Raw genomic sequence first — 25,121 nt, forward strand, 5'->3', positions numbered from 1 at the left:
TAATTGTCCATCAAAAAGAACGTGAGTGGAGAAAGAATTATGACTCTCTCAGAAAGACTGATTATGTAGTTGCCCGCTCCGCCTACATGAAGGCCATTTTCCTAGCAAAAACAGAATTTTTTTGTAATGCAATTGAAATGTCCAATAATAAATCTAAGGACATTTTTTCCATCGTTGATAAACTATCGAACCCTGCCAGAACTCAGCCTAAACCTATAATTACTCAAGAATTCTGTAACACCCTCAATACGTATTTCCTGGATAAAATCACACTTATTAAGTCTAGTATCCCACTCACCTGCCCTGTGCTCCCTGATTTTACTCACACTCCCAATAAATCTTCCCTTGATTGTTTCCCTCCTCTGGACGTCCCGTCCTTGTGCACTCTCACGGCAAGAATCAAGTCGGGCTCCCCACGAGACTGTTGCCCTCCTCACGTCCTAAAAATTTAATTACTGCCTCTCCTCTTCCCATACTAGCTCTCCTTATTTTCTTAGATAAATCAAGGTGTAGTACCCATTTCTTTTAAGGAGGCAGTGGTATTGCCTTTGCAAAAAAAAATCAGGTGTGGAACCCACTACTTTATCAAACTACAGGCCAATCTCTCTGCTGCCATACCTAGCTAAAGTACTGGAAGCCCAAGTAACATCTCACCTGTCCAGCTTTATTGAACAGTCTGACATGTTGGACCCTGCACAAGCCGGCTTTCATCCGGCGCACTCAACTGAAGCGGTCATTACTGCAGTCCTAGATTCCTTATGCCACAATGCAGACTTGGGCACTCCTCAGGCCCTGGTCCTGCTTGATCTGTCGGCTGCGTTTGACACGGTCGACCATGATATTCTTCTTGACTGTGTCAGACTAGCCGACATATGTGACCTTGCACATGATTGGATCAGGTACTTTCTTTGTGACCGCTCTCAAGCTGTCGCTCTACCACCTTTTTCATCATCCAAACTTTTTACCACCTGTGGGGTCCCTCAGGGCTCCTCCTTATCACCCATTTTGTTTAACATTTATATGCTCTCCTTGCTTCACTCCCTAAAAACTTTTAAAGTTACAACTTTAAACTATGCAGATGATCTGCAACTCATTTTCACTATCGATGATTCCCCAGAATCTGTCCACCAATTTCAGTCCACCATGCTCTTTATACGCCAGTGGATGGACAGTAATCAACTGAAGTTGAACCCTGAGAAGACAGAGTTGGTTCTTTTTGGCAAAAGTAAGATCTTTTGGGGCCCACATTATTGGCCTCGCAATCTGGGCCTTCCCCCTAATCCTTCCAGCTCTGTGAAAAGTTTAGGGGTTCTTATTGATGAAGAACTATCACTAAGACCTCAAGTTAACTCAGTGGTATCATCGTGTTTCTTCCAACTCCGGAAAATAAGGAAGATCAGCCGGATGCTCACTCAGTCCGCTCTGACCCAAGTTGATGATGGCCCTGGTGCTGTCGCATCTAGACTACGCCAACGCCATATACCTGGGTCTTCCGGCTGTTCTCAGTAAACACCTTCAAATGGCTCAAAACCAGGCAGCCAGACTCATTTACCGTCTCCCGCGTTGGCAATCTGCAAGACCACTGTTGAAGCAACTTAATTGGCTTCCTATTACACAGCGCATACTTTTTAAAGCTGCCTGCATGACGTTTAAGTCCCTCCATGCACGCAGCCCTAAATGTATTCAAGAACTTTTGCCCAGGTATTCTCCTTCGCACAACCTACGATCTGCATCACAAACCCTCTTGATTGTTCCCCATTATAAATTCCAAGGCAAAGGAGGACGCAGGTTTGCAACTCTTGTCACTAAACTGTGGAACTCTCTTACCCTGGAAATTTGCCCCTGTGTCACTATTCTCCAGCTCAGGCGACTTCTCAAGACATGGCTGTTTGTCCATGCATTGGTTTAATCCCCCTCAGCCTTTGAGTAGTAACTTCTCAAAGTATATCAGTTAGCGCCATGAAACCCTTGGGTGAACGTGCGCTTTATAAATTCTTGATAAGATAAGATAAGATAATGCAGAGAAATAAGGACCCCTGGTGAAGTATCAAGGTTCCAAGGGCAGGGAACAATTTAACAATGCAACAAAGAACTCCTTGGCAACCAATTGATTTTCCTGTAGTTACACAATATAGGCCAAGTGTGAACAGAGTACTTGTGATCTTTTTAAAGTAATATTTTGTTTAACAGGTACATCAATTACAATTTTTATCCTATATAGGGTATCAATCTTACAAATATTATTATCAAAAATAAGGGAAAATCTCAATACATCTAATGTACAGACAATTAAAAAAATACAATAAAACAAAAAAAAAAGTCACTACTATGGCTAAGACAGTAACTGACCAGATATATAAATACATATAATACATCATCAATAAAGTGCAAACACATAACATCTCATACAATACATATAAAATTCATTAGGTATATACAAGTTAAAATCTAAATATAGACTAAATAGATTGGTCTCTACTAATTTCACTTCATCTTTTTCATAATACATCAAGTGTTATAAACACTCTTCAACAGAGGTAGTGACATTACCATATCTAGGTTGGGTCAACTGTTGCTAAACTTTCCTACCCTGGGAGACACTTTGCGGTCCCAGGAAGTGTTGTGTGTCGATTTAGATACTGTATATAGGTTTCCCGATTTATGCCCTTATATAGGCACGATTCACATTGCCTTTCTTTAGGTAAAAACTCCAACCCTCATTTAGGCATTATCCATGCTGACCAAATACAGGCAGGGCCACCTTCATCCGTCCATCCACGTCACAACGAGTTCTTGGGAAACCAGACTCTTAAGCCTTTTGGTCTTACCCTTTCTTGGATTATTGATTTCTCCAAGAACTCATTTATTATGCATGAACATCTATTCCTTAGGGGTTCATTCGTGACGTTCCTCTACCCGGCATTCCTAAACACCTTCAAGGTATAGTCATGGCTGTATACTTGGACGGCTCGCCATGGCAAGTTTGGAAGGAAGTCGAGTCCCCGCCTGAGGCACTGACCAGACGCTGTCACCCTCCTTGCAGAGAATCCAGCTCCAGTGTATCTGACTACCGTTGAGGGGTGTTAGAGATCGAGACCCGGAAAGAGATTCCAACCTCTCTCATTCTAAGGTATGTAGCAGACTAGAACCTAGAGGGACTTTTGGCAAATCTTGGCAACACCAATCCTAACTATAGCTAGACTAGACTATAGAAAAACAGCACCTACTTCTTACCTTGTACTACACTTAGGTTAGGTGCACTGGGGTAGAACTAGCTAGAGGCACCAGACGAGTATTCACATTTTAGCCTGTGTTATTTATGTATATATTTTTATGAATATGTCATAGCTGCAAACCATGCTATTGCAGTATTATTTTATCTTACTGCTAACGCTGTGCGTATTATACTTCGCATTCTGTCTTACCATTGTAGCAGTTCATATCTCTTGCACGAGAAATAAGACTGTTCAATAAACCTTTTTTATTGAAATGCCCGTCTACCTAGTTCTGTGTAAACTCTGTAGAAACGAAGCATAAACGATTGACTGAGTGAAACTGTTATCTATTGTTTCCAAGATTCTGAGACTATTCCGATTCTAAGGGAAACAGAATGGTCATATTTATGCAGTTGCCAGAAATTAATCCCTTCTTGTTTATTCAAGAAGTTTCTAGTCACCTCTGAGTTAGCTGGCACACACAAGTAATTAAGTTTAATATACTCAATAGAGGCATACTGAACTCAGTCCTATGCCAAAACTATAGTGTATATTATTCCAATGTGCAGAGCCTATCAGGGATATAGGAACTATACTACACTGTGCCTAAAGGTTTGGTAAGGCACTAATTTAATGCTAGATACTGAAGTAACTCAGTCGTGCTTTTCTAAGAGACCCCGACTCATAAAACTCCATAAGACGTCTCGAGTGGGTAGGGATAATATCTGCCATAGCAGAGTAGGACGAAAATCCTATCCATTAGCTGTTTTGTTTGTTTAACGTTGAAGGATACAGTGTTCCAAAATATTTTGCACCTTATCTTTGTTCCCTTGAAACTTGCTCTACAATTTTCATTAAACAATGTCAGAAAACGGCACAAACACCGGAACCGGTGGAACTGTACCCGACGAAGTCGCAGCAGTTTTTCATTATACAGGTTTAAATGAAACCGATGAGGGTGTTATAAACATCCATCCAACTTTAAGGAGAGTCATCACTCTAAAACTTATCAAACATGGCCTAACACCAAGAGGTGGTAGAGCAGTTTTTGTGATAGAGGCACATGAATCTCACCAGGCAGAGGTATTCTACTAATGGATAGTATTCCCAGAATCATATCCAGTAGCAAAAATGTTTCACTTCTACAAAGAAGATGAACCATCTGAGGAATATATTCCTTTCGAGGATATTGAAATTCCATTCACATACCAGGAGCATGATCTCTAGTTTAAAGATGCCCTAAAACATCACAATCGCATTACCAGGCTCGGTCCACTAGGTAGACCAGGAGCAACATGGTCAATTTTAGCCGGTAACACACCTCATCCTGACATTGAAGTAATGACAGATGTAGATTTACTTGCTCAACTCATAGAGTTAATCAAAATTTACAGACAATTGGTTCAATATGTCATGCAGACTTTCACAGTCCAACCAATAATAGCTATTCCAAGACAAACCTCTCACCAGGGGAATACGCTAAAAATCACTCCCCAGACGTTACACGCAATCATGGGTAAAAAACACACAAAACGTGAACAAATTCCATTCTGGATAGCTCAAAAAATTACTCAAATCGAAGCGGTATTTCTTAATTCTAGCCCTTATGAGAAACACAGAAAACTAACAATCTGTTTACCAATGGGGATGACACCACATCTGGAAGACTGCACTACTTGGGGCACAGTCTTTGCTGCTATCTACACTAAAACACATGTTGTTCCGTCTATGGCGGTAATACCGGATGTCGGGAAACAAATTCAAAACGAATACGGGGCGGAGCCTGCTCCGAATTTAGGTATGAAGTTACTGAAAAATTTCGACCAGGTCTCAACAATAATATTATCTAATATTAAAGGAGAAGCAGCATCAGTGGCAATTCACCCAAAATTAAGGGCATTTGATGTAACAGAACAACCACAAGAATTATCCAGAATAATTGAAAAAACTCTATGAAGAATTAGGCAGAGACAGTTTGGGTGGGAAACCAGTTAAACCAAAACTGTCTGAAGGTCCTGAGAAGGACTCTATTAAACACAATCCTACCTCTTCTAAAAAGAAGTTGGAAAATAACAAACAACATTCAAAAGTGAAACGTTCTCAATCTCAAGGTAGGCCTCCTCAAAAGGAGCCCTCTGAAAGGAGGTATAACCTCAGGAATAGGGATAATAAGAGAAAACCTGATAGGTATCAAGATACTGATACACGTTTCTCTCATACCATTCAGATATTTTCACAGACATCCGAAAGAAGAGGATGGTCAGATCAAAAAGAAGAACGCGTGAAGTCCAAAGACGATCAACATGTTCAGAAAAACAAACCAAAACCTCAATTCTCCAAGAAGAAGGTAGCAGGTCTGAAGATCAGGCATGCCGAGAATTCTGAGAACACAACTGAAGAACGGAGAATGGGCTCAGACAATGCTGGACAGTGCAGCAGAAGTAACAATAGCTCGCCAGAACCTGAAGGGACTGCTGGAGACTGTGGACTTAAATGAAGACATTCAAGTTGAGACTGTAGACACCAGGGTTAGCTCTCCACATAGGTTATATGAAATAACACTCCGGATGGAGGGAGTCATACCAAGAAAAGTGAAAACACTCTTTTGGGAGAATCTTTCAAAGGGTTATGACATACTTCTAGCAGAACAGGACTAGCCACCAAAATTTGTCAGGGAGTGCCTACATAGTGAATACATCATTGTGCCAGCCTTCTCCAATCACGTTCCAGTACATTTAAAATATAATTATGCCACGAAATGGGCAGTTGCCCAAGCCCCAGCATTATTAAAAAATCATGTAGGATAGGATGAGGATTCACCTCATCATAAGATCTAGTTAAAAAATCAACCAACTGCGCAAAGGCAGTATCCAATTAAGCAAGAAGCTAAAAAACAGGTCAGGGAGATCTTAGATCAACTTGAATACCAGGGGGCGATTAAAAAATGCACCTCATCAATGAACAATCCTTTGTTTCCTGTTTCCAAACCAGACAATACATATTGTCTAGTTTTGGATTACAGACACCTAAACTCTTGTTGTAAAACATTTGCAGTGCAGAATGCACACAGTACAGCATTAATGAATAACATTGTGCGTAAAAAATATAAAACAACATTAGATATTTCTAACGTTTTTTTTGTCAAAACATAGCACCTGAAAGCAGGGATTTGACAGCTGTCTCAATAATGGGGACCCAGCGTCAATTTTGTTGACTCCCACAGGTTTACAAGAACAGCCCGGGGTTATTCTCAGCAAGGGTAACAGAGTTACTACAAATTTATGATGATGAGGCATTGTCATATGTCGATGATATCTATCGAACAGACGATGACCTGAACAGGCACTTGAACAGGGTGAACACCATTATACTGAATTCCCATTCCAACGTCCTTTTCCTAGGATATGAACTATCAAGTGAAGGAAAAAGCCTGGCAGCCAACTTTTTAGAAAAGTGTGCACTGCTCCAACCTCATTCTAAACTATGCAGAAAGGGTTTGTTAGAATTGGGGGTCTCTAGCTGGCACAGGTAGGTACTTGTGACAAATAGGCACCCTCTCCTCTATTCAGAGTAAGGGGGATTACACTCCTAAAATAACCCCTGCTCACACTCTAGGTAGCGTGGCGCAACCAGTCAAGGCTTATTTGAGAGGCGGTGTAAGTTAAGCATTTATGACCACATACATTAACCCAGTAACAACACTACAAAAGGACAACACACAGGTTTTATATAAAAAATAAGTTGTACTTTATATAGAGTTACCACAAGACCAATAAATGACAAAAAGAATCCACAGTACTATTAGCTTTCAAGAGTTCTTGTTAAAAAGGCTTAAATCAGAGTTCTGTGCGAGTCGGTAGCCCGGACGGGCTACAGCGTTGTTAAAAATAACAGAGTCTAGCAAATCCACCAGACCGCGTCAGTACGGGCCCACTCAAATGGTCGACAGACTCAGTCACAGTACCTTTCACTTGGGGCGGCCGGCACGGATGTGCGAGCCGGTTCCGGTGATCGTCGCAGTGCAGAAAGGAAGCATTGCAGGATGCAGTGTCACTCGATGCGGTGCAGGCAGCGGCCCGTTGACAGAGTCGGTGGATCCAAGGCTTGCGTTGCAGGGCAAGACGGTGCTTTGATGCTGTGCTTGCAGCTTGCAGTGCAGCGAATGAGCCGGAGTTCGGGAGCGGCGTCAATCAGTCCGGACAGCGGTGCGAGTCTGGTGGTGCGTCGCAAAGCGTGCGAGGCGGTGCCCAACTCCGATGCGATCACAGGACTCGAAGTCAGCAGCAGTGACCGCGTCTGTCAGACCAGTTCGATTCAGTGTAGCGAGGCGTTGCACGTCGCGGTGTCCTTCCAGTCGCGGTGCAGACTTCGGCTCATGACGGCGTCAGGACGGAGTCGGTAAGCACAGAGCTTGCGTAGTTCGAGGCGGACGTTGCTTGATGCGGTGCCTACAGGACACCGGGCCGGTGGTGAGAATTGGTCAGTGCTCCCTGCTTCTGTAGCCACTTGTTCCAGCAGCAATTCACAAAGTCTGGTGAAGTCCGCTGGTCCTGGGACTTCGGTCAGGGGGCAAGCTCTCTTCCAAGCCCTTGGAGATCTTTGCACAAGTTGAAAGAAAAGTCCACAAAGTTATTTCTCCTCCCTTTGGCCACAAGGCAACCACTGCAGGCCAATCCCCAAGCAGCACTTCAGCTTGGGAATAGTCTCTCCTCAGTTTCGTCAGGTTCCCTCTCCTCAGCAGAGGTTTTGTCTTGTAAGTCCAGAAGTGATCTAATTTCATGGGATCAGGGTCCCAATACGTATACCCCAACATCCTTTGTTCTCTGAGGGGAGAGGGGCCTGTGCCCAGTTCAGAGCTAGTTCTGAAGCACTCTGTTTACCAGACGTCTCCTTTCCTTTCACAGCGCAGGGCAGGCACATCAGACTTCCCCCTGGAGGTTGAGCCAGCATTGTGGAAGGCAAGTACAGTCCTGGAGCACTTTGTTGACAGTCTTCCTTCTCTTCTTTCAGTGTGCAGGGCAGAGACATCAGACGCACTACAGGGGGTGGAGCCAGCATTGTAGAGGGAAGGCCCAGCCCTATTCAGGTCCCAGGTGCAACTCCTCCCTCCCATCTAGATGCAGATCTCCCTTTTCACAACGGGCAGCCCCAGCCTGTCTCCTGGAATTCTCCAGCCCTGTCACACACAAACCCAGACAAGGAATACACAACCTCGCAGAGGCAGGCTCAAATGGTTAGACAAGCAAATACCTACTTTCTAAAAGTGGTATTTGCAAACACAGAATATTAAAATACACTTTACTAAAAGATGTATCTTATTATTCTGAGTCCAGGCATACTAAACTCAAATTTCTACCATGTTCTCTGAGTCTGCTAGGGTTATAAACATGTAACAATCCAGCAGCCCATTCTGGCCTATGGAGAACAGGTAGCCTTGCAATAGTGTAAAACGAAAATGGCTGTTATTCACTATTAGGACATGCCACACACATCAGGGCTTGTCCTGCCTTATACTTAGAATGCACCCTGCCCTTGGGCCTACCATAAGGGTGACTAATATGAAGAAAATGGAAGGTTTAGGGAATGGCAAGTGGGTGCACTTAAAATCTTGTATCAAACAAGAGTTCCCTGTATGAACAAATGAAAATGTACCCCTAGGTCAGGGAAAAACACAGTGAAAAAAACAACCTAGGTGGAAGTTGTAAATTGCCTACACAATGGTTACAGGACAAAAGCTAAAAAATGAACAGTTTTAAATTCATTACTTATTTTTATTAAACAATTTATTTCATAGAGCAAATAAAAATACAAATGTCAGAAAACAAAATCAAAATTATATTCTTCAGAAGTGAATATAACTATAAAGTAACATTAATAATCCGTTCACAATGAGGAATAAGTTGTGTGTCAACGCGTTTCGGCGGCCAGCGCCTTTCTCAAGACAAAGTACAACTTTCTATAAATAAAACCGACTGGTCATGACGTTCGATATTTGTGATTAAAGATTCTATTCAATTCTCGTGGAAAACGGAGGAATCACGTGCCATAAGCGATGAATTTCTATTGTTGCTGGATTTGTATTTCTTATATGCAATTAATATTTATATAGGTTTCACTTTTTGATACAAGAAGAGATAGGTAGATTAACAAATCCAGCAGCAATAGAAATTCATCGCTTATGGCACGTGATTCCTCCGTTTTCCACGAGAATTGAATAGAACTATTTTATAGTTATATTCACTTCTGAAGAATATAATTTTAATTTTGTTTTCTGACATTTGTATTTTTATTTGCTCTATGAAATAAATTGTTTAATAAAAATAAGTAATGAATTTAAAACTGTTCATTTTTTAGCTTTTGTCCTGTAACCATTGTGTAGGCAATTTACAACTTCCGCCTAGGTTGTTTCTTTCACGAAGTCGGTGCACTTACCCAGTCAGCATGACAGTACCAGACTGCACACATGCTCTGCAATGGCAGACCTTAGACACATTTTACAAGGCCGCTTCTGTGGGTGACACAACCAGTGCTGCAAGCCCACTAGCAGCATTTGGATTTACACACCCTGGGCACACTCAGTGCACTGTACTAGGGTTTCACAAGTAAACCAAACAGCCAATCATGGAACCACTAAACAATACATCAATTTACAGTAGTGAGCACTCACACTGAGGGTGGCACTGGACAGCAGTGGCACAGTGCCCAAAGCATCTGACACCAGCAAAAACACATGAGGCAACGGAAAAAATGGAAGGGAGACCCACGCTAATGGTGCCACGTATAACAGGGTTAAACCACTCTATGAATTAATCAAACCTGATTTAAAAAGCACACATTGGACACAGGAACACACAGATATCCTGCGTTCATTTCAAGCAGATATGTTAGCAACAAAACACTTACAAACACGCGTAAACGTATGCAACATAGTGATCCGAATCAATCCTGGTCTATGCGGAGTCACCTACTTAACTTTTAACAAAGGTGAAAAAGTATGAATTGCATACAAATCACATTTGTACACAAAGGTAGAAATGAACTTTACATCAACAGAAACAATTCTGACAGCAGTTCAAACCGCTGTAGCAAAAGAAAGAGCCCTAGCACAGGGGAAGCGCATTATGGTCATAACTTCTGTACCAGCCTTTGAGACAGTTACAAAGGTGAGCATTCCGAATGCAAAAGCTTTACATTCAAGGTGGATACATTGGGTTCATTCACTTGCTGCAACTGATGTTGAATATGTTTTTGACCCTTATTTGAAAAAAAAGCATTCCTGCAATACGAACACGAATGTCCTCTGCCTACTGAGATTGTCCCTCTTAAACAGTACGAATTTATAATTTATACTTATGGATCTGCACAACCCGCTATGTGGGGTAATCAAGTTTATAGTGCAGCATGCGCAATCGTTAAAGGTTGTATCCGTGATGGAAAATTTAGACCAATGGTCACAAAAACACAATCTCTAGGAGATTGTACAGCTCAGCGAGCTGAACTACAAGCATTTAAAATGACACTGGAAAATACAGATTGCGTATTCCCCACACTCATAGTGTGAGATTCCTTTTACTGTGTACAATCTTATAAAGAATATTTACAGAATTGGCTTCAAAATGGTTTCAAAGATGTAAAGGTGGCACAATAAAGCACAAAATGCTTTGGGAACAAGTAGTTCAGTTGCAAAACGGACTACAAAACACTTACGTGATACACACGCTGAGTCATCAACGTGATGGCGTTCACGTTGAAAGGAATTCATTGACTGATGAAGCTGCGAAGGGGGCTGCGAAAACGGCTTCGATAGCTGCAATCACTCATTCAGAAACAAAAATATACAGTGAAAAAATACTGGCTGTCAATGCTTCAAGCAATGGCAGCGGTACAGCGTTACCTAAAAAGTTTCCACTCAAATACTCAAATACAATTGATGAGAACAGTGTTCAGTTTGCTCGAATCCCTGGAATGGGGGTCAGGGGAATACCAAACATGGAACATAGATTAGGACTTATCCTAGCAGCACATGAAAGTATTGTCTCTGCTCATGCAGGTGTTTCTGCCACAGTATCATTATTAACCCCTTCGCTTCGGGGGTTAATCCCCCGCTGTGCTGGGGGGAGGGGGCGCCCACAGCGCCCCCATGCTTATGACGAGCTGAGCTCGTCATGAGCTACGGTGCTCCTGTGCTCATGATGATCTCAGCTCATCACATGTGTATTGCCTCCTGTGGAACGCCCGGTAGCTTGTCTCCTTTCTGGTGAAGAATTGGCTTGGTAGTTTAGTCTGCCCTGTTCCCATGATGCACTGGGCCAGGGACAGACTGATTTGCATATAGCCAGGTTCTGAGCTGGGATGGGGCAGTGAGATAAATAACGGTGATGGATCAAGCCCTGATCTTTGGACTGGGTAAGAGTGGTCTGTTTAACTCAGACACTCTGTTCATCACCACCCCCTTTTCTAAATCGTTTTTGGCCACTATAGGTGTGGCAGGGTATACTCAGACATGAGTCCCTTTCTCACTGCTCCATCAGGATTCAAGCAAGCCGGGCCGAAGAAGGCTGAAATGCCAGAAACCGGTCCCCGGTAGCTTGTCTCCTTTCTGGTGAAGAATTGGCTTGGTAGTTTAGTCTGCCCTGTTCCCATGATGCACTGGGCCAGGGACAGACTGATTTGCATATAGCCAGGTTCTGAGCTGGGATGGGGCAGTGAGATAAATAACGGTGATGGATCAAGCCCTGATCTTTGGACTGGGTAAGAGTGGTCTGTTTAACTCAGACACTCTGTTCATCACCACCCCCTTTTCTAAATCGTTTTTGGCCACTATAGGTGTGGCAGGGTATACTCAGACATGAGTCCCTTTCTCACTGCTCCATCAGGATTCAAGCAAGCCGGGCCGAAGAAGGCTGAAATGCCAGAAACCGGTCCCCGGTAGCTTGTCTCCTTTCTGGTGAAGAATTGGCTTGGTAGTTTAGTCTGCCCTGTTCCCATGATGCACTGGGCCAGGGACAGACTGATTTGCATATAGCCAGGTTCTGAGCTGGGATGGGGCAGTGAGATAAATAACGGTGATGGATCAAGCCCTGATCTTTGGACTGGGTAAGAGTGGTCTCTTTAACTCAGACACTCTGTTCATCACCACCCCCTTTTCTAAATCGTTTTTGGCCACTATAGGTGTGGCAGGGTATACTCAGACATGAGTCCCTTTCTCACTGCTCCATCAGGATTCAAGCAAGCCGGGCCGAAGAAGGCTGAAATGCCAGAAACCGGTCCCCAGTAGCTTGTCTCCTTTCTGGTGAAGAATTGGCTTGGTAGTTTAGTCTGCCCTGTTCCCATGATGCACTGGGCCAGGGACAGACTGATTTGCATATAGCCAGGTTCTGAGCTGGGATGGGGCAGTGAGATAAATAACGGTGATGGATCAAGCCCTGATCTTTGGACTGGGTAAGAGTGGTCTGTTTAACTCAGATACTCTGTTCATCACCACCCCCTTTTCTAAATCGTTTTTGGCCACTATAGGTGTGGCAGGGTATACTCAGACATGAGTCCCTTTCTCACTGCTCCATCAGGATCCAAGCAAGCCGGGCCGAAGAAGGCTGAAATGCCAGAAACCGGTCCCCGGTAGCTTGTCTCCTTTCTGGTGAAGAATTGGCTTGGTAGTTTAGTCTGCCCTGTTCCCATGATGCACTGGGCCAGGGACAGACTGATTTGCATATAGCCAGGTTCTGAGCTGGGATGGGGCAGTGAGATAAATAACGGTGATGGATCAAGCCCTGATCTTTGGACTGGGTAAGAGTGGTCTGTTTAACTCAGACACTCTGTTCATCACCACCCCCTTTTCTAAATCGTTTTTGGCCACTATAGGTGTGGCAGGGTACACTCAGACATGAGTCCCTTTCTCACTGCTCCATCAGGATTCAAGCAAGCCGGGCCGAAGAAGGCTGAAATGCCAGAAACCGGTCCCCGGTAGCTTGTCTGCTTTCTGGTGAAGAATTGGCTTGGTAGTTTAGTCTGCCCTGTTCCCATGATGCACTGGGCCAGGGACAGACTGATTTGCATATAGCCAGGTTCTGAGCTGGGATGGGGCAGTGAGATAAATAACGGTGATGGATCAAGCCCTGATCTTTGGACTGGGTAAGAGTGGTCTGTTTAACTCAGACACTCTGTTCATCACCACCCCCTTTTCTAAATCGTTTTTGGCCACTATAGGTGTGGCAGGGTATACTCAGACATGAGTCCCTTTCTCACTGCTCCATCAGGATTCAAGCAAGCCGGGCCGAAGAAGGCTGAAATGCCAGAAACCGGTCCCCGGTAGCTTGTCTGCTTTCTGGTGAAGAATTGGCTTGGTAGTTTAGTCTGCCCTGTTCCCATGATGCACTGGGCCAGGGACAGACTGATTTGCATATAGCCAGGTTCTGAGCTGGGATGGGGCAGTGAGATAAATAACGGTGATGGATTAAGCCCTGATCTTTGGACTGGGTAAGAGTGGTCTGTTTAACTCAGACACTCTGTTCATCACCACCCCCTTTTCTAAATCCTGTGGAACGCTCAGCACAGCGGGGGAATTCTCCGCGCACCTGAGCGTATTACAGGCCATGACGAGCTGAGCTCGTCATGAGCACCGGAGGGCCGTGGCTCAAGGAGTTAAAACAGAGATACTGGTGGCCCAGCATTAGGAAACAGACCAGAAACTATGTTTTGGACAGTGAAATATGCCAAAAGATGAAAGTATCTACTGTGAAACGTCCTGCGCAGACGCCCCTGTTAATTTCAGATAAACCATTGGCTTGCGTTTACCTGGATCACTGAGATCCCTTACAAAGGGATGGTAACTATAAATATATCATGGTCGCAGTGGATTTGTGTTCAAGGTTCCTATGGATGTGGCCTCAGCCCTCGGCTGATACCCAAACTGTTATAAAAGATTTGCAAGTCTTTATCGGCACATACACAATTGGCACACTACACTCTGACAAGGGCCCTGCGTTTAGCTCTCAAGCTTACAAAGAAGCCATGGCCAGTTTGGGCGTAGATTTGCGGTATTCTTTTCCATTCCACCCTGAGAGAAATCCTGTTGTGGAAAGAAAAAACCGGGACATAAAGCAGTCTATAACAGCTAGGGTATTAGGTTCAGGTGATGGGTGGGTCAAACATCTTTATGGAGCCAACGCTCATTAAACAATTTGCCAAGAAGTTCTCTAGGGGGTGTCACTCCATATAAGGTCCTATTTGGGACTAGAATGTTGGTACCAGACCTTGACATGAAAGGCACAGTGGTGGAAAATAAAGAGTTCGATATCAAGAGTAATTTGGCTGTTTTACAGGACTCAAATGAACTAAGATCCAAACAACGCAATGTGTTCCTGAAGCCAACCACCACTGGGGAAAAACCAGCCGTCCCAGTAAGGCCTGTCTGGATCTCAAAGCTTGGTGATCTAGTCAGAGAAAAGATCACGGACAAGAAGGAATTCCGGCCTTCTTACAGACAACCAGTACCTGTCCTTGCAATCCACGGATCAAGAACAGTACTTTTGCCGCCCCTTGCTGGTAAAAAGGAGAAAAGATTTGTGTCCATCAACCTAATCAAACCACACAATGTGTCCGATACTAAGCAGTAGGCCAAGTGGACTCCAACAATGTAGCAGATGCACTCCTCTAGCTACAATCCAAGAGGTTCAAACTGAGAGACTCATCGCCTTTGAAGATTCTACAGTGAGAAATTAAGGACTAAGCAACAATGCTATGGAACTCGTTCATCTTGAAACCCAAATAACAGTTCGTCCTGATACACCTGTCTAAAACGAAGTAACAAGTGATCAACTGATTCCAGCGATTTCAACGAATCCTGATGCAATTCCAACTATTGACAGAACTGCCTCTGGCTATTTCATTAACTTAGATACGTTTTCTGAGGATCCCAGCGATCCTGAAACGACGCCAGTACAAAGAACTTTCAAAGAACAAGCAACAGATTTCTTTCAACTCCTGAAAAAGACGTATCTGGTTTTACCATGGATTGCACTTTGGATTGTTTTGAGAATATTTTTCTTTCTTCTTTGGTTAGCTCGGGTAATAACTCTGGGTATGCTGATAAATGGAAGATATATTCAAATGAGCACAGCAAGTAAAGGAGTGAAGCTACTTCTCCAGCCACACAAATCTTCTCATCGTGAAGCAAGAGACTTGTCAGCAGTAAATATCACAGCCGTTCCTATACCAGATGGTATAGTTTGGGACAAAACCGAATATGACATTTTTGACCCGTCGGAACTTTTGAAGATTCCACACTTATTTAAATGTCAAGACTTCAAAATGGAACAGGAAAAACTGACGATCAATAAGCAATGGAAGCTGGAGGATTTTGAGAACCGCCAGAGGCGGAATAACATTCGCATTTTGGGAGTGGAGGAAGGAGCAGAGGGAGATGACATTATGCACTTTGTTGTTAACTTGCTAAGAGGTGCGTTCCCCAAGTCGCAGTGGGAGTGGGAGAGAGAGATACAACGAGCCCACAGATTTCCCTTCACCATTAGAAAAGGCAGAGGGGCTGAGAGCCAGACAGGCCAACAGGCACTGCCCAGAGCCATCTTGATATATGTTGGGAACTACCTGCTCAGGGAGGAAATAATCGAGAAGGCTAGACCGGACAGGAAAAGAACTTTAGAGGGAACCACCTTCTTTGCCAGACCAGATTTCTGCCACGTAACCGTCGAGAGAAGATGGCAACTTAGGCAGCCTATTAAACCCTTCCAGGCTCTAGGCTCCGAGGCATATGTCTTATTTCCTGCTCGTCTAAAAGTGGTTACAAGGGGTAGAACAAATATCTTCTTGTCCGAGATCAAGGCCCAACAGTTCTTGGAGGAGATCAAAGCGCAAAAAGAGGGCAGAGTAGTATAGAACTGTTAAACTCCAAGGGTCTGGAAGGAGGTAAAGCGAGACATACGCACCGGGAGGGGAAGATATTAGATCTTGGTATATTGATGTGTGGTCTATTGTTAAGGGGGACAGAACATGCAAAATAGTGAAACGGCTAAGAGAACATTACGGAGGGGGTATACAACACACAGGGTGATGGGTGAGGGGAGAGAGGAGCGATAACCACAAGCTACCGCGGCTACATATAGGTCTTATTGACCTATTTGCCAGTAAAAGGGGGGAGGGGGGAGGGAGACAGAAGGGGGGCAGGGTGGGAGCAGGGGGTAAAAAAAGGGCCGAAAATGTTAAAAAAAGGGAGGTAGGATGTAAGAAGCAGCACAGGAAAGCACACAACATCGAGCAAGGAACTCATTCTTTAAACTATCCATTAGCCAGAAGGAGAAAGACAAGTGTTAATCATCAGTTCCATGATCAGATTAAAATGATAGATAGGCTAAGGTATGCTGAGTTGGACAAAACTTATGAGGTATTCTAATGACGTGTAGGATTGCTACTATTAATATCTGTGGCCTTAATGACGCGGGAAAAAAACTTAAGGTGGCGGCATTACTTAGGACACTTAAGCTGGATTTGGTTTGTCTCCAGGAAACACATGTTGAAGCCTCTAAGTCGTATCTTATGGATCAATTAGGGTTCGCTGTACTGGGAAATACTAAACAAGGGACGAAACATAGGGGGGTTGCTGTATTAGGGAGATCTACTGATGTAGAGGTGCTAAGGAAACTGGAGGACCAATGGGGTAGGTGGGTAATATTGGAAATAAAAATCAAGGGAGAAAAGTGCACCATAGTTTCTGTCTATGGTTCGACAGAGGACGATCCTGAAATTTTCCAATTTCTAGATACCGAGTTGGCACTCTGGCCTGAGCCAATTATATGCTGTGGGGACTTTAATATCCATGACCCTAGTAGTTCATTTGAGCATACAGGGGGGGTTTATGTAGGGAGAAAAAAGAGAACCCACAGAGCTCTCTCTAATTTAGTGTCAAATAATCCTTTAGTGGATCCATGGATTAAATTAAACCCTGGTTTGTCTCCAGGAAACACATGTTGAAGCCTCTAAGTCGTATCTTATGGATCAATTAGGGTTCGCTGTACTGGGAAATACTAAACAAGGGACGAAACATAGGGGGGTTGCTGTATTAGGGAGATCTACTGATGTAGAGGTGCTAAGGAAACTGGAGGACCAATGGGGTAGGTGGGTAATATTGGAAATAAAAATCAAGGGAGAAAAGTGCACCATAGTTTCTGTCTATGGTTCGACAGAGGACGATCCTGAAATTTTCCAATTTCTAGATACCGAGTTGGCACTCTGGCCTGAGCCAATTATATGCTGTGGGGACTTTAATATCCATGACCCTAGTAGTTCATTTGAGCATACAGGGGGGGTTTATGTAGGGAGAAAAAAGAGAACCCACAGAGCTCTCTCTAATTTAGTGTCAAATAATCCTTTAGTGGATCCATGGATTAAATTAAACCCAGGTACCGATGGTAGCACTTTTTACTCAGCCCCTCATAAGATACTTGTTAGGCTGGATTATTTTCTGATTTCACCCTCCTTGTTGACAGAGGCACAAATAGAAAAACAACCCCGAATTGTTTCAGATCACAGCCCCTTGATTTTAACCATTAGATTGGGCCAGGAATGTCGAAAAGATATGCAGTGGACATTTGACAGAGCTCTTTTGAAGGATGAAGGATATAGGGTTCACATGACAGATTGGATCAGGGCTTATTAGGAAATTAACAAAGGTACGGCTCCTATAGGAGTGGTATGGGATGCCTTTAAGGCCGGGGAACGAGGTGAGACGATGAGTTACGTGTTTTCAGCCCAGAAAAGGACACGGCTTAAAATTAAGGAGGTTTACCAAAAGCTGATAAGGGTAGAGGAGGAATTGGCGCAGGACCTAAAATATAGTGCACCAATAGAATCACATTTGTTAAAAATAGTGGCTCTTAGAGCGGAAGCGGTAGAAAGCATATCAAAAAAAGCAGCGGAGAACTATCTAAGTAAGAGGGAAGTCGCATATGAGCTAAGCGAGAAGGTAGGTCACCTATTAGCAGTACGCACCAGACAGAGATTAGCAGCTTCAGATATTGGGGAGATTACGGATGTGAATGGAGCTAAAGTTTTCGAGACAACCGAAGTAAGGGAAGTGTTTAGACAGTATTATGAAAAACTATATACTAGGGATAGCATAGGAACCGCAAGGGAGACTGAAACCTATCTTAGCGATATTACTTCTCCGGGTATATCTGCGGAGGAAAGGGATAGACTGGACGCCCCCTTTAACCTGGAGGAATTCTTTATGGCTCTAAATATGTTACCATCAAGTAAAGCAGCCGGCCCAGACCAACTCCCAGTAGAGTTTTATAAAGTGTATCAAGTTCTGGGAATAGAATTGTGTAATGTTATGCTGGAGTCACAGAAGGGGGATAATATACCTGAGTCATGGGAAGCGGAGATCATTGTCATTTTAAAAAAAGGCAAAAACTCGACACTTCCGTGGTCATATAGGCCTAATACACTGATGAATGCAGATACTAAGGTGTACTCCAAGATACTAGCAAGAAGGCTCGCAGATGTAATAGAAGGACTAGTAAGTCACACTCAACATGGGTTTATACCTGGCAAAGGCACAACGCAACACATTAGGCAGGTGATTACAACTTTTGACGCGGGAGGAGTCCTGGGAGACCCTATTGCGGCTCTTTTTCTGGATGCCGAGAAGGCGTTCGATAGAATCTCCTGGGAATACCTATGGCAAATTTTAAAATGGAACGGATTGGGGAATAGCTTTATAATCGCAATGCAGACTCTCTACAAAAATCCGACAGGAAGGATTAGAGTTAACAGAGGCAAATCAGCAGCAGTCAGGATTGGGAGAGGGACTAGACAGGGGTGCCCATTAACCCTGGGCGTAGTTCGCGGAGTCGGACTCCACGGAGCTACGCGAAGACGCAGTTGCACTCCGCGAACTACGCGTAGCTCCGCAGCCATGCGTAGTTGCTTGCTAGGCCCGTTCGCGCGCCGTTTTTTGTCTTCGGGAGCGCGGTGCGCGTGTTCGGGGCGTTGCCTGCATGCTCGGGATGGCTAGCGCGCTAAGTTACCCAAGAGGTTTGTCCCGCGCGCTTGCGTTCCCTTATTTCCTGTTCCGAGTCACAAGTAACGTGGTCGCGTTGTGCAAGACATGTTCGGGAACTCATCTTCTCGTTCGCACTACAAAAGTGTGTGATCGCGCTAAATATCGCGCGAACCTACCCACGCGGTCGCAATGGGCGCAGCCATCTTGGATCACACACTCTGGCTATGGTTTTGGGCCTACTTTTGCATCTTGCTGAAATCTCTTCAATCCTGGTCTTTTTACCCACTTTTTCAAACTTTCTTTAGTTATTACCTATCTCTCTCTGTGCCTAGGTTTATATTTTTCATTTTATTTCTACTTTTACAACTTTTCTATTGTTTTATTTTACTTCCTTCTTTTACCTTGCTTCTTCTTTCCCCTACCTTTTTGTCTTGAACTTTTCTTCTCCCCTCCACCCAGAACCATGGTCAAGGGCGCCAGCAGCAGCGGTGGCTCAAAGGGCAAGGCGCCTGTGCCCCAAAAAACCCGGCTGCCTTGCGGCAGAATGCGCCCCCTAGGGGTGAGGCCCCGCCAACTTTTTGGCGAGGAGGAGGTGGCTGCCCTGGTGTTTTTTATCCAGCGCCACCTCCCCTTGATGTTGGCAGCAGGCGGCAGGCCCGGCTCCGGCTACCACCATATTGAAGAGTGTCTCCGGCGGTGGGTGAAGGTGCGCCGGGCAGTCTTCCGCTGCTCCGGTATCCGGCGTACCCACCATCAGCTGACCCACCGTTGGGCAGACATTTTGGACCGGGAGCAGGACCTGTTGGACCTGCTTGGCGTCGAGGTCGTGGGTCTTGGTGAGTGGCTACCCTAAAAAAAAAAAGTGTGTGTATAATATATATCTCTATAGTAGTATAATTATTGTTATTGTATCTTTGTAAATCTTGGCTGAATAAGTAACGCGATGACTGGTGCTCCTAGTTACATTTCCGATGTATTCCGTTATTATATCTACTGTAATTGTATGACACTGGTCTGTGCTGCGCTTCTTCATCTTCACTGACTCTTGCGTGTTCAATTTGGCGCTAGCTTTTGCTGTTTATTGATGTGAGATTTTCTTTATTGTAGAGAACTGAAGTTAGTTAATGCTATTAATAGAGTCTTGTCCTTCCTTTGTCCGTCAGTGAAATAGCCGTTGATGGATAATTGTACGTGTTTGCATATTGTATCATTTTTTTTTCACGGCCTTCTCTTCTGCATGAATCCTCCTCTGGCAATGAATGCTAAAGTTACTTTGTTCTTCTTACCTCAGCCAGGGCCGGCTTTAGGCATGTGCAAGCTGTGCAACTGCACAGGGCCACCAAACGCCAGGGGCCACCACACCAATATATATCCTTAATTTAATAATCCTCAGAGGATGGATACATATTTGCGTGGCGGCCCCTGGCAGGGATTTGGTGCCTCCGGCTCTGTTCCACTTCCAAACACCCTGACTCCCCCCTCTTCACTGGCCTCCGTTCTCCGCCCGACCTCCTCTTCCGGGCCCCCCTACCTACGCTCCCTGGCCAGGACCACCATGAGCCTAGAGCCGCCCCTGCCTCAGCCCTCCATAGAACTGATGTAGTTTGTTTAGTGAGTGGGTAGGGCAGCAGTAGCATTCAGTCAGTAGCAGAACAAAATATGATGCAATGAACGTACAATTTCGTGTTAGTATGCACAAAGTTAAGCATGTCTCCTCCTTGTGATCTATGCATTTTGCTGGCAAAAAATTAAAAAGAAATGTCTACTTACAGATAATTGATTACCCCATTCTTGAATCGGTGGTGTTGTTCAGGTGTTACTGCCTCTGTGTTACTTAGTAATCTGCAATCAGAATGTTTATGGAACATTTGATTTTTATTTTCTCCAAGTATATATACACTAGTCAGTGAATCATGCAAGGCAGTAGTCATTTGGTAGATCAATGTTTGTTTCTTTTAATGTTGTAGCAGTGGTTTTTGAAATGCTGTCTATGTTTCACAGCACTCAATGTTTTTCTCTTTCTTTATTATTTCTTACATGAACCACAGAACCCTGGGGCAAGCAGAAGGCTGGGACCGAGTCGGTGGGTGAACGTGAACCACAGGCACAGAGCTCCTCTACTGAGGATCCTGCTGCTGTCCCCAGTAAGTCCAACAGTGCTTTCTTTTGGAACAATGATATTTCCCTAACTTTCTAACGGAGCTTTTTTTTCCAACCGATTAATGACATTTCACCTAACTAAATTTTGACAAATGCTTTTTTGATTTTGATTATGTTTTCAAAATTTTGGGTATCACTATCTGTCCCTGCCTTTCTGTTCCTTCAAAGAGCCTCTGCTATGACTCTCTGTGCTACTACTAGACTGTCTGTAGGTAAGCTTGCCCTGTTGCCCACTCTCTAGTTAAGGTATTAATATTTTCAAAAAATCTGTGATAGAATAGCGGAAGGCACAGGGTCCACTCCTGTCTTATGCTTTTTCCTCTGTAATGTCTCTTCTTTGCCAATTGACACCAACCAAGTATGCATCCAGATGTTGGTCTAGTATTTTGTAAGCGTTAGTATACCACTACTACTCTTGCGGGTATTCTTCTATGCAGTCACATACATAACTATGTATGCACCACAAAATTGGATGTTTGTGATAGGCAGGTTGGACCTTACTTACTTACAGTCTTACACCTCAGTCACAGAACTCTGAGGAACCCACAATTCACTGAACGACAACCTATATGGGCTCAGTCATTGGTCAATTATTCAATTACCCCTTTCCTGAACCCCAATACCAAGATGCCAAATGCTTTTATTACACAATCCATAACCTAAGTAACCCCCTTTTGCTCACTCTCTCCTGTAAGTCTACAAGACAACAGACACAGAAAATATACTTCCGAGTCAATGTGGTACTTCAAAACCTTTATTTTGTTAGAAGTAACTAAGTAAGTAACATCAATGTTTTTAAGTTGTTCTGTGAAATACGTCAAGGGCCACCAGAAAAAATCCAGAGTTAAAAAAGGCTGAATAAAGTAATCTACATTTGTACAGCTACCAGTGCACGATAGGGAAATGTGGGAAATGTCGGAGACCCCTCACCATTGAACGTATACTGGTTACATATGCCTATTTTTGGTAAGCTCTGGAAATCTTTGCTTCGTAGAAGGAAATCTTCTCATCTGCCGAAAAATAATGACAAAAGTGGTGCACGTTAGACAGTATGAAAAAATTAAATACATTTATGCAAGTTTTTAGCAGTCATGCTAAAAAAAAAATGTAACCTGAGGCTGTAAGCAAACTCGATTCCACAATCCACATTCAAAAAGTAAATACGGGCCTTTTTATTTTCCAAACTCTTCAGGTGTATGCTTTGAACAATCATGTGGCCTCAAAGGCGTCTTCTCGTACTGCGCAACAAGCTGCGAGATAGCATGCGCAAAACTGTAGACATTGATGTACAAACTGGTTAGGTTACATGGTTCAGTCTAACTTTCCAAGGACTAGAGTAGCAGTAGAGATGAGATGAGCTTGGGTACCATACCATAACAAATGAATGCTAATATGTGTAGTGAGTTAGTTACTCTGCTGTACTAGGCAATGTGGACTACTACTGATTACGTTATACTTAACTGTTTTGCAGAACTCCATTCTTGGTGAACAAGTACAATGGGGGCTGTGCATCCATCTAAAAAGGTGTACTTATTTTTATTTGTGCAGAACCGGTACCATCCACCAGTGCCAACGGGGACAGCGGCGCTGCGACGGCGTCAGCAGAGGCGATCCCGGAGGGGAATGGAGGACCAGAGGCACCTACACCAGCACCGGCAGCAGTGGGGGAGGAGCCAACAATGGTGGGCGATGGTAAGTTACATTCAATAGTGATCCGCATTACTTGGTGGGTGGGGAAAACTTCCTCACTGTACTCTGATATTTATAATGAACTTGAAGTTCTACTGGACAATATATGACGCCACCTTTGTCATTACCAAGCTTAGCAATAGCATTACCACCGGCGAGAATTGATAAAATAACAGACCTCTTCTATGTGACTACAACTCAGCTGTGAAAGGTTGGTGGCAGACTAAAAAAGTCTTATCCACAACATTACATGACCGTGATGGATTAACACTAAGGAGATTGATTTTAAGTATGATGAAAGGAGCAAGGAAAAAGCACCAATCATCTAATGTAGAAGGATACTTTGGAATCAGCAATGCAGGTGGCTTATAGCAGTCGGATGCATGGGTTGTTGTGGAAGCATAGAAAGGGGAAAACACAGCTGCCTGCGTGGGTGGGAGACACATCCAATATCGGTGGGTAGAGGATACTAGTGTCAGCAGCGGTGTTTTGGTTAAACCCAAAGGCAAGGGAAGGAGGGGACGACTGGATGCATTCCAGCTCGTTGCTGGCGAAACACAAACCACCTAAGGTTTGTTGCGCGATATAAAGAATGATAGTCTCTACTAGACATTTACTAGTACTAGCTGGCCCCTGTTAATTAATGTTAGTTTGAGACTGTCACTGTTCCCGGAAGCACAGAGTATATGATATAAAAAAACGAGATATGAAAAAGACAGGTGTTCGTATGTGTGTGACCGTTGAAGTACACCCATGCTATGCTACTAGGGCAGGCATAATGCCGTGCAAAAAAGTCAAACAAATTAAGTATATAAGCCGTAGAATGTTCAAGATAGATAAAACACCATTTTTTGTACTCAGCTTGCTTGCTAGTGCTACTGTACTGTGCCACTATGTGTTGAATACATTTTGTGTTCTTGATTTGCTGGGATTTTGGATTACAACAATTCTGGCTCTTTCTTTATAGTTACTCCTTCAAAACCAACGAGAAAGGAGTTGGCAGTCCAGGCCCGGCAGCGGAAACTGCAGGCCATCGTTGAGGCCTACCGCCGGCTGGTGGCTCAGGCCGAGGAGGAGGAGGAGGCGGCGGCAGCAGCTGCTGCCTCTTCCAATGCCCCGGCCCCCAAGCCTGCAGGAGTACGTCGGCGTGGTCAGGCAGCCGCCCGCCACCAGATTTTTCCAGCATCGGCCACCCCCCCACAACAACATGCATGCCAATGTAGGTGCCGCCAATTCCAAAGAAAGATTCTCCTCCGGGTAGCCAGGCTGGCGGCTCAGAGTCAGACAAATACTCAAATAGAGGAGCGTGTGAAGATCATGGTTGACAAACACGTAAAAGCCCGTAGGCTTTGATATGGACCCTGTTTGTTGTTTGCCCCTTTTTCAATCCTTTTGTTGGTGGGTGGGAATTGGGTGTTGGGGTTTTTTACATTACATTGAACGTGGAAATTTGGTTGGGGTTAGGGGAGGCGGGTAGGGACAGCTGCGGGGTAAGATTTATATATATTTTATTTTTGTATCATCTTTATTTATATTATGTTAAAAATAAACGAGACACAAAGTTATGTTCAAAAGAAAACATTTGAAGTTCATTTGCGTTTCTTGGGGGGTTGGAGGGGGAACTGTTTCACCAAATAATGTACGTTGTGCAACATCGCAAGGTTTAATTGGCCATGCAGGTCGGCGGACAGTGGTTTCTAATAAAAAAATATATTGCCCACATCTTTAACATGCAGACAGATAGATGCGGTAAACCCTCACCGAGTTATATTTGTAGTATTAGAAGAACTACCAGTCTGTCTTGCGTTATACCTCACTGCAAACTTATCTTACCTGTGATTGCTGATGATGATTTATGATGAAGTGTGGCACTGCAAGGGCTGCATTTGTTTCCCAAGACAATGGAGAAGAATCTGTGGTTCTGAACTTCTGTGATAGTAGTAGTAGACAGGCCCTGCCAGTAGCATTTTGAGACAAAAAGAAAGAGGCAGTCATTTGCGTGACAGACAATGTGGGGGTAGTATAAGTAAGTACAGTAC

General features: G+C 44.0%; 1 protein-coding gene across 1 annotated transcript; it reads left to right on the top strand.

Moving 5' to 3' along the window:
• The first annotated feature begins 1,143 nt into the window (after positions 1 to 1,143).
• Positions 1,144 to 24,435, top strand: LOC147685155 (uncharacterized). Its single transcript, XM_086939764.1, has 4 exons — positions 1,144 to 1,225; positions 21,282 to 21,377; positions 22,918 to 23,085; positions 24,050 to 24,435. The coding sequence occupies exons 1-4, from the start codon at positions 1,144 to 1,146 to the stop codon at positions 24,433 to 24,435; spliced, it is 732 nt and encodes a 243-aa protein (XP_086795890.1).
• The last annotated feature ends 686 nt before the right edge of the window (positions 24,436 to 25,121 follow it).

The sequence above is a fragment of the Lissotriton vulgaris genome, chromosome 10, assembly GCF_964263255.1.
Source record: "Lissotriton vulgaris chromosome 10, aLisVul1.2, whole genome shotgun sequence".
In the NCBI taxonomy this organism is placed as follows: domain Eukaryota; kingdom Metazoa; phylum Chordata; class Amphibia; order Caudata; family Salamandridae; genus Lissotriton; species Lissotriton vulgaris.

Bases quoted from the DNA above. Each gene is read 5' to 3' on its own strand.
- LOC147685155 (XM_086939764.1), top strand. From the start codon at position 1,144: ATGCTCTTTATACGCCAGTGGATGGACAGTAATCAACTGAAGTTGAAC. The intron at 1,226-21,281 runs GTAAGATCTTTT...CATGAACCACAG, and splicing joins GTTGGTTCTTTTTGGCAAAA to AACCCTGGGGCAAGCAGAAG. The intron at 23,086-24,049 runs GTAAGTTACATT...CTTTCTTTATAG, and splicing joins GCCAACAATGGTGGGCGATG to TTACTCCTTCAAAACCAACG.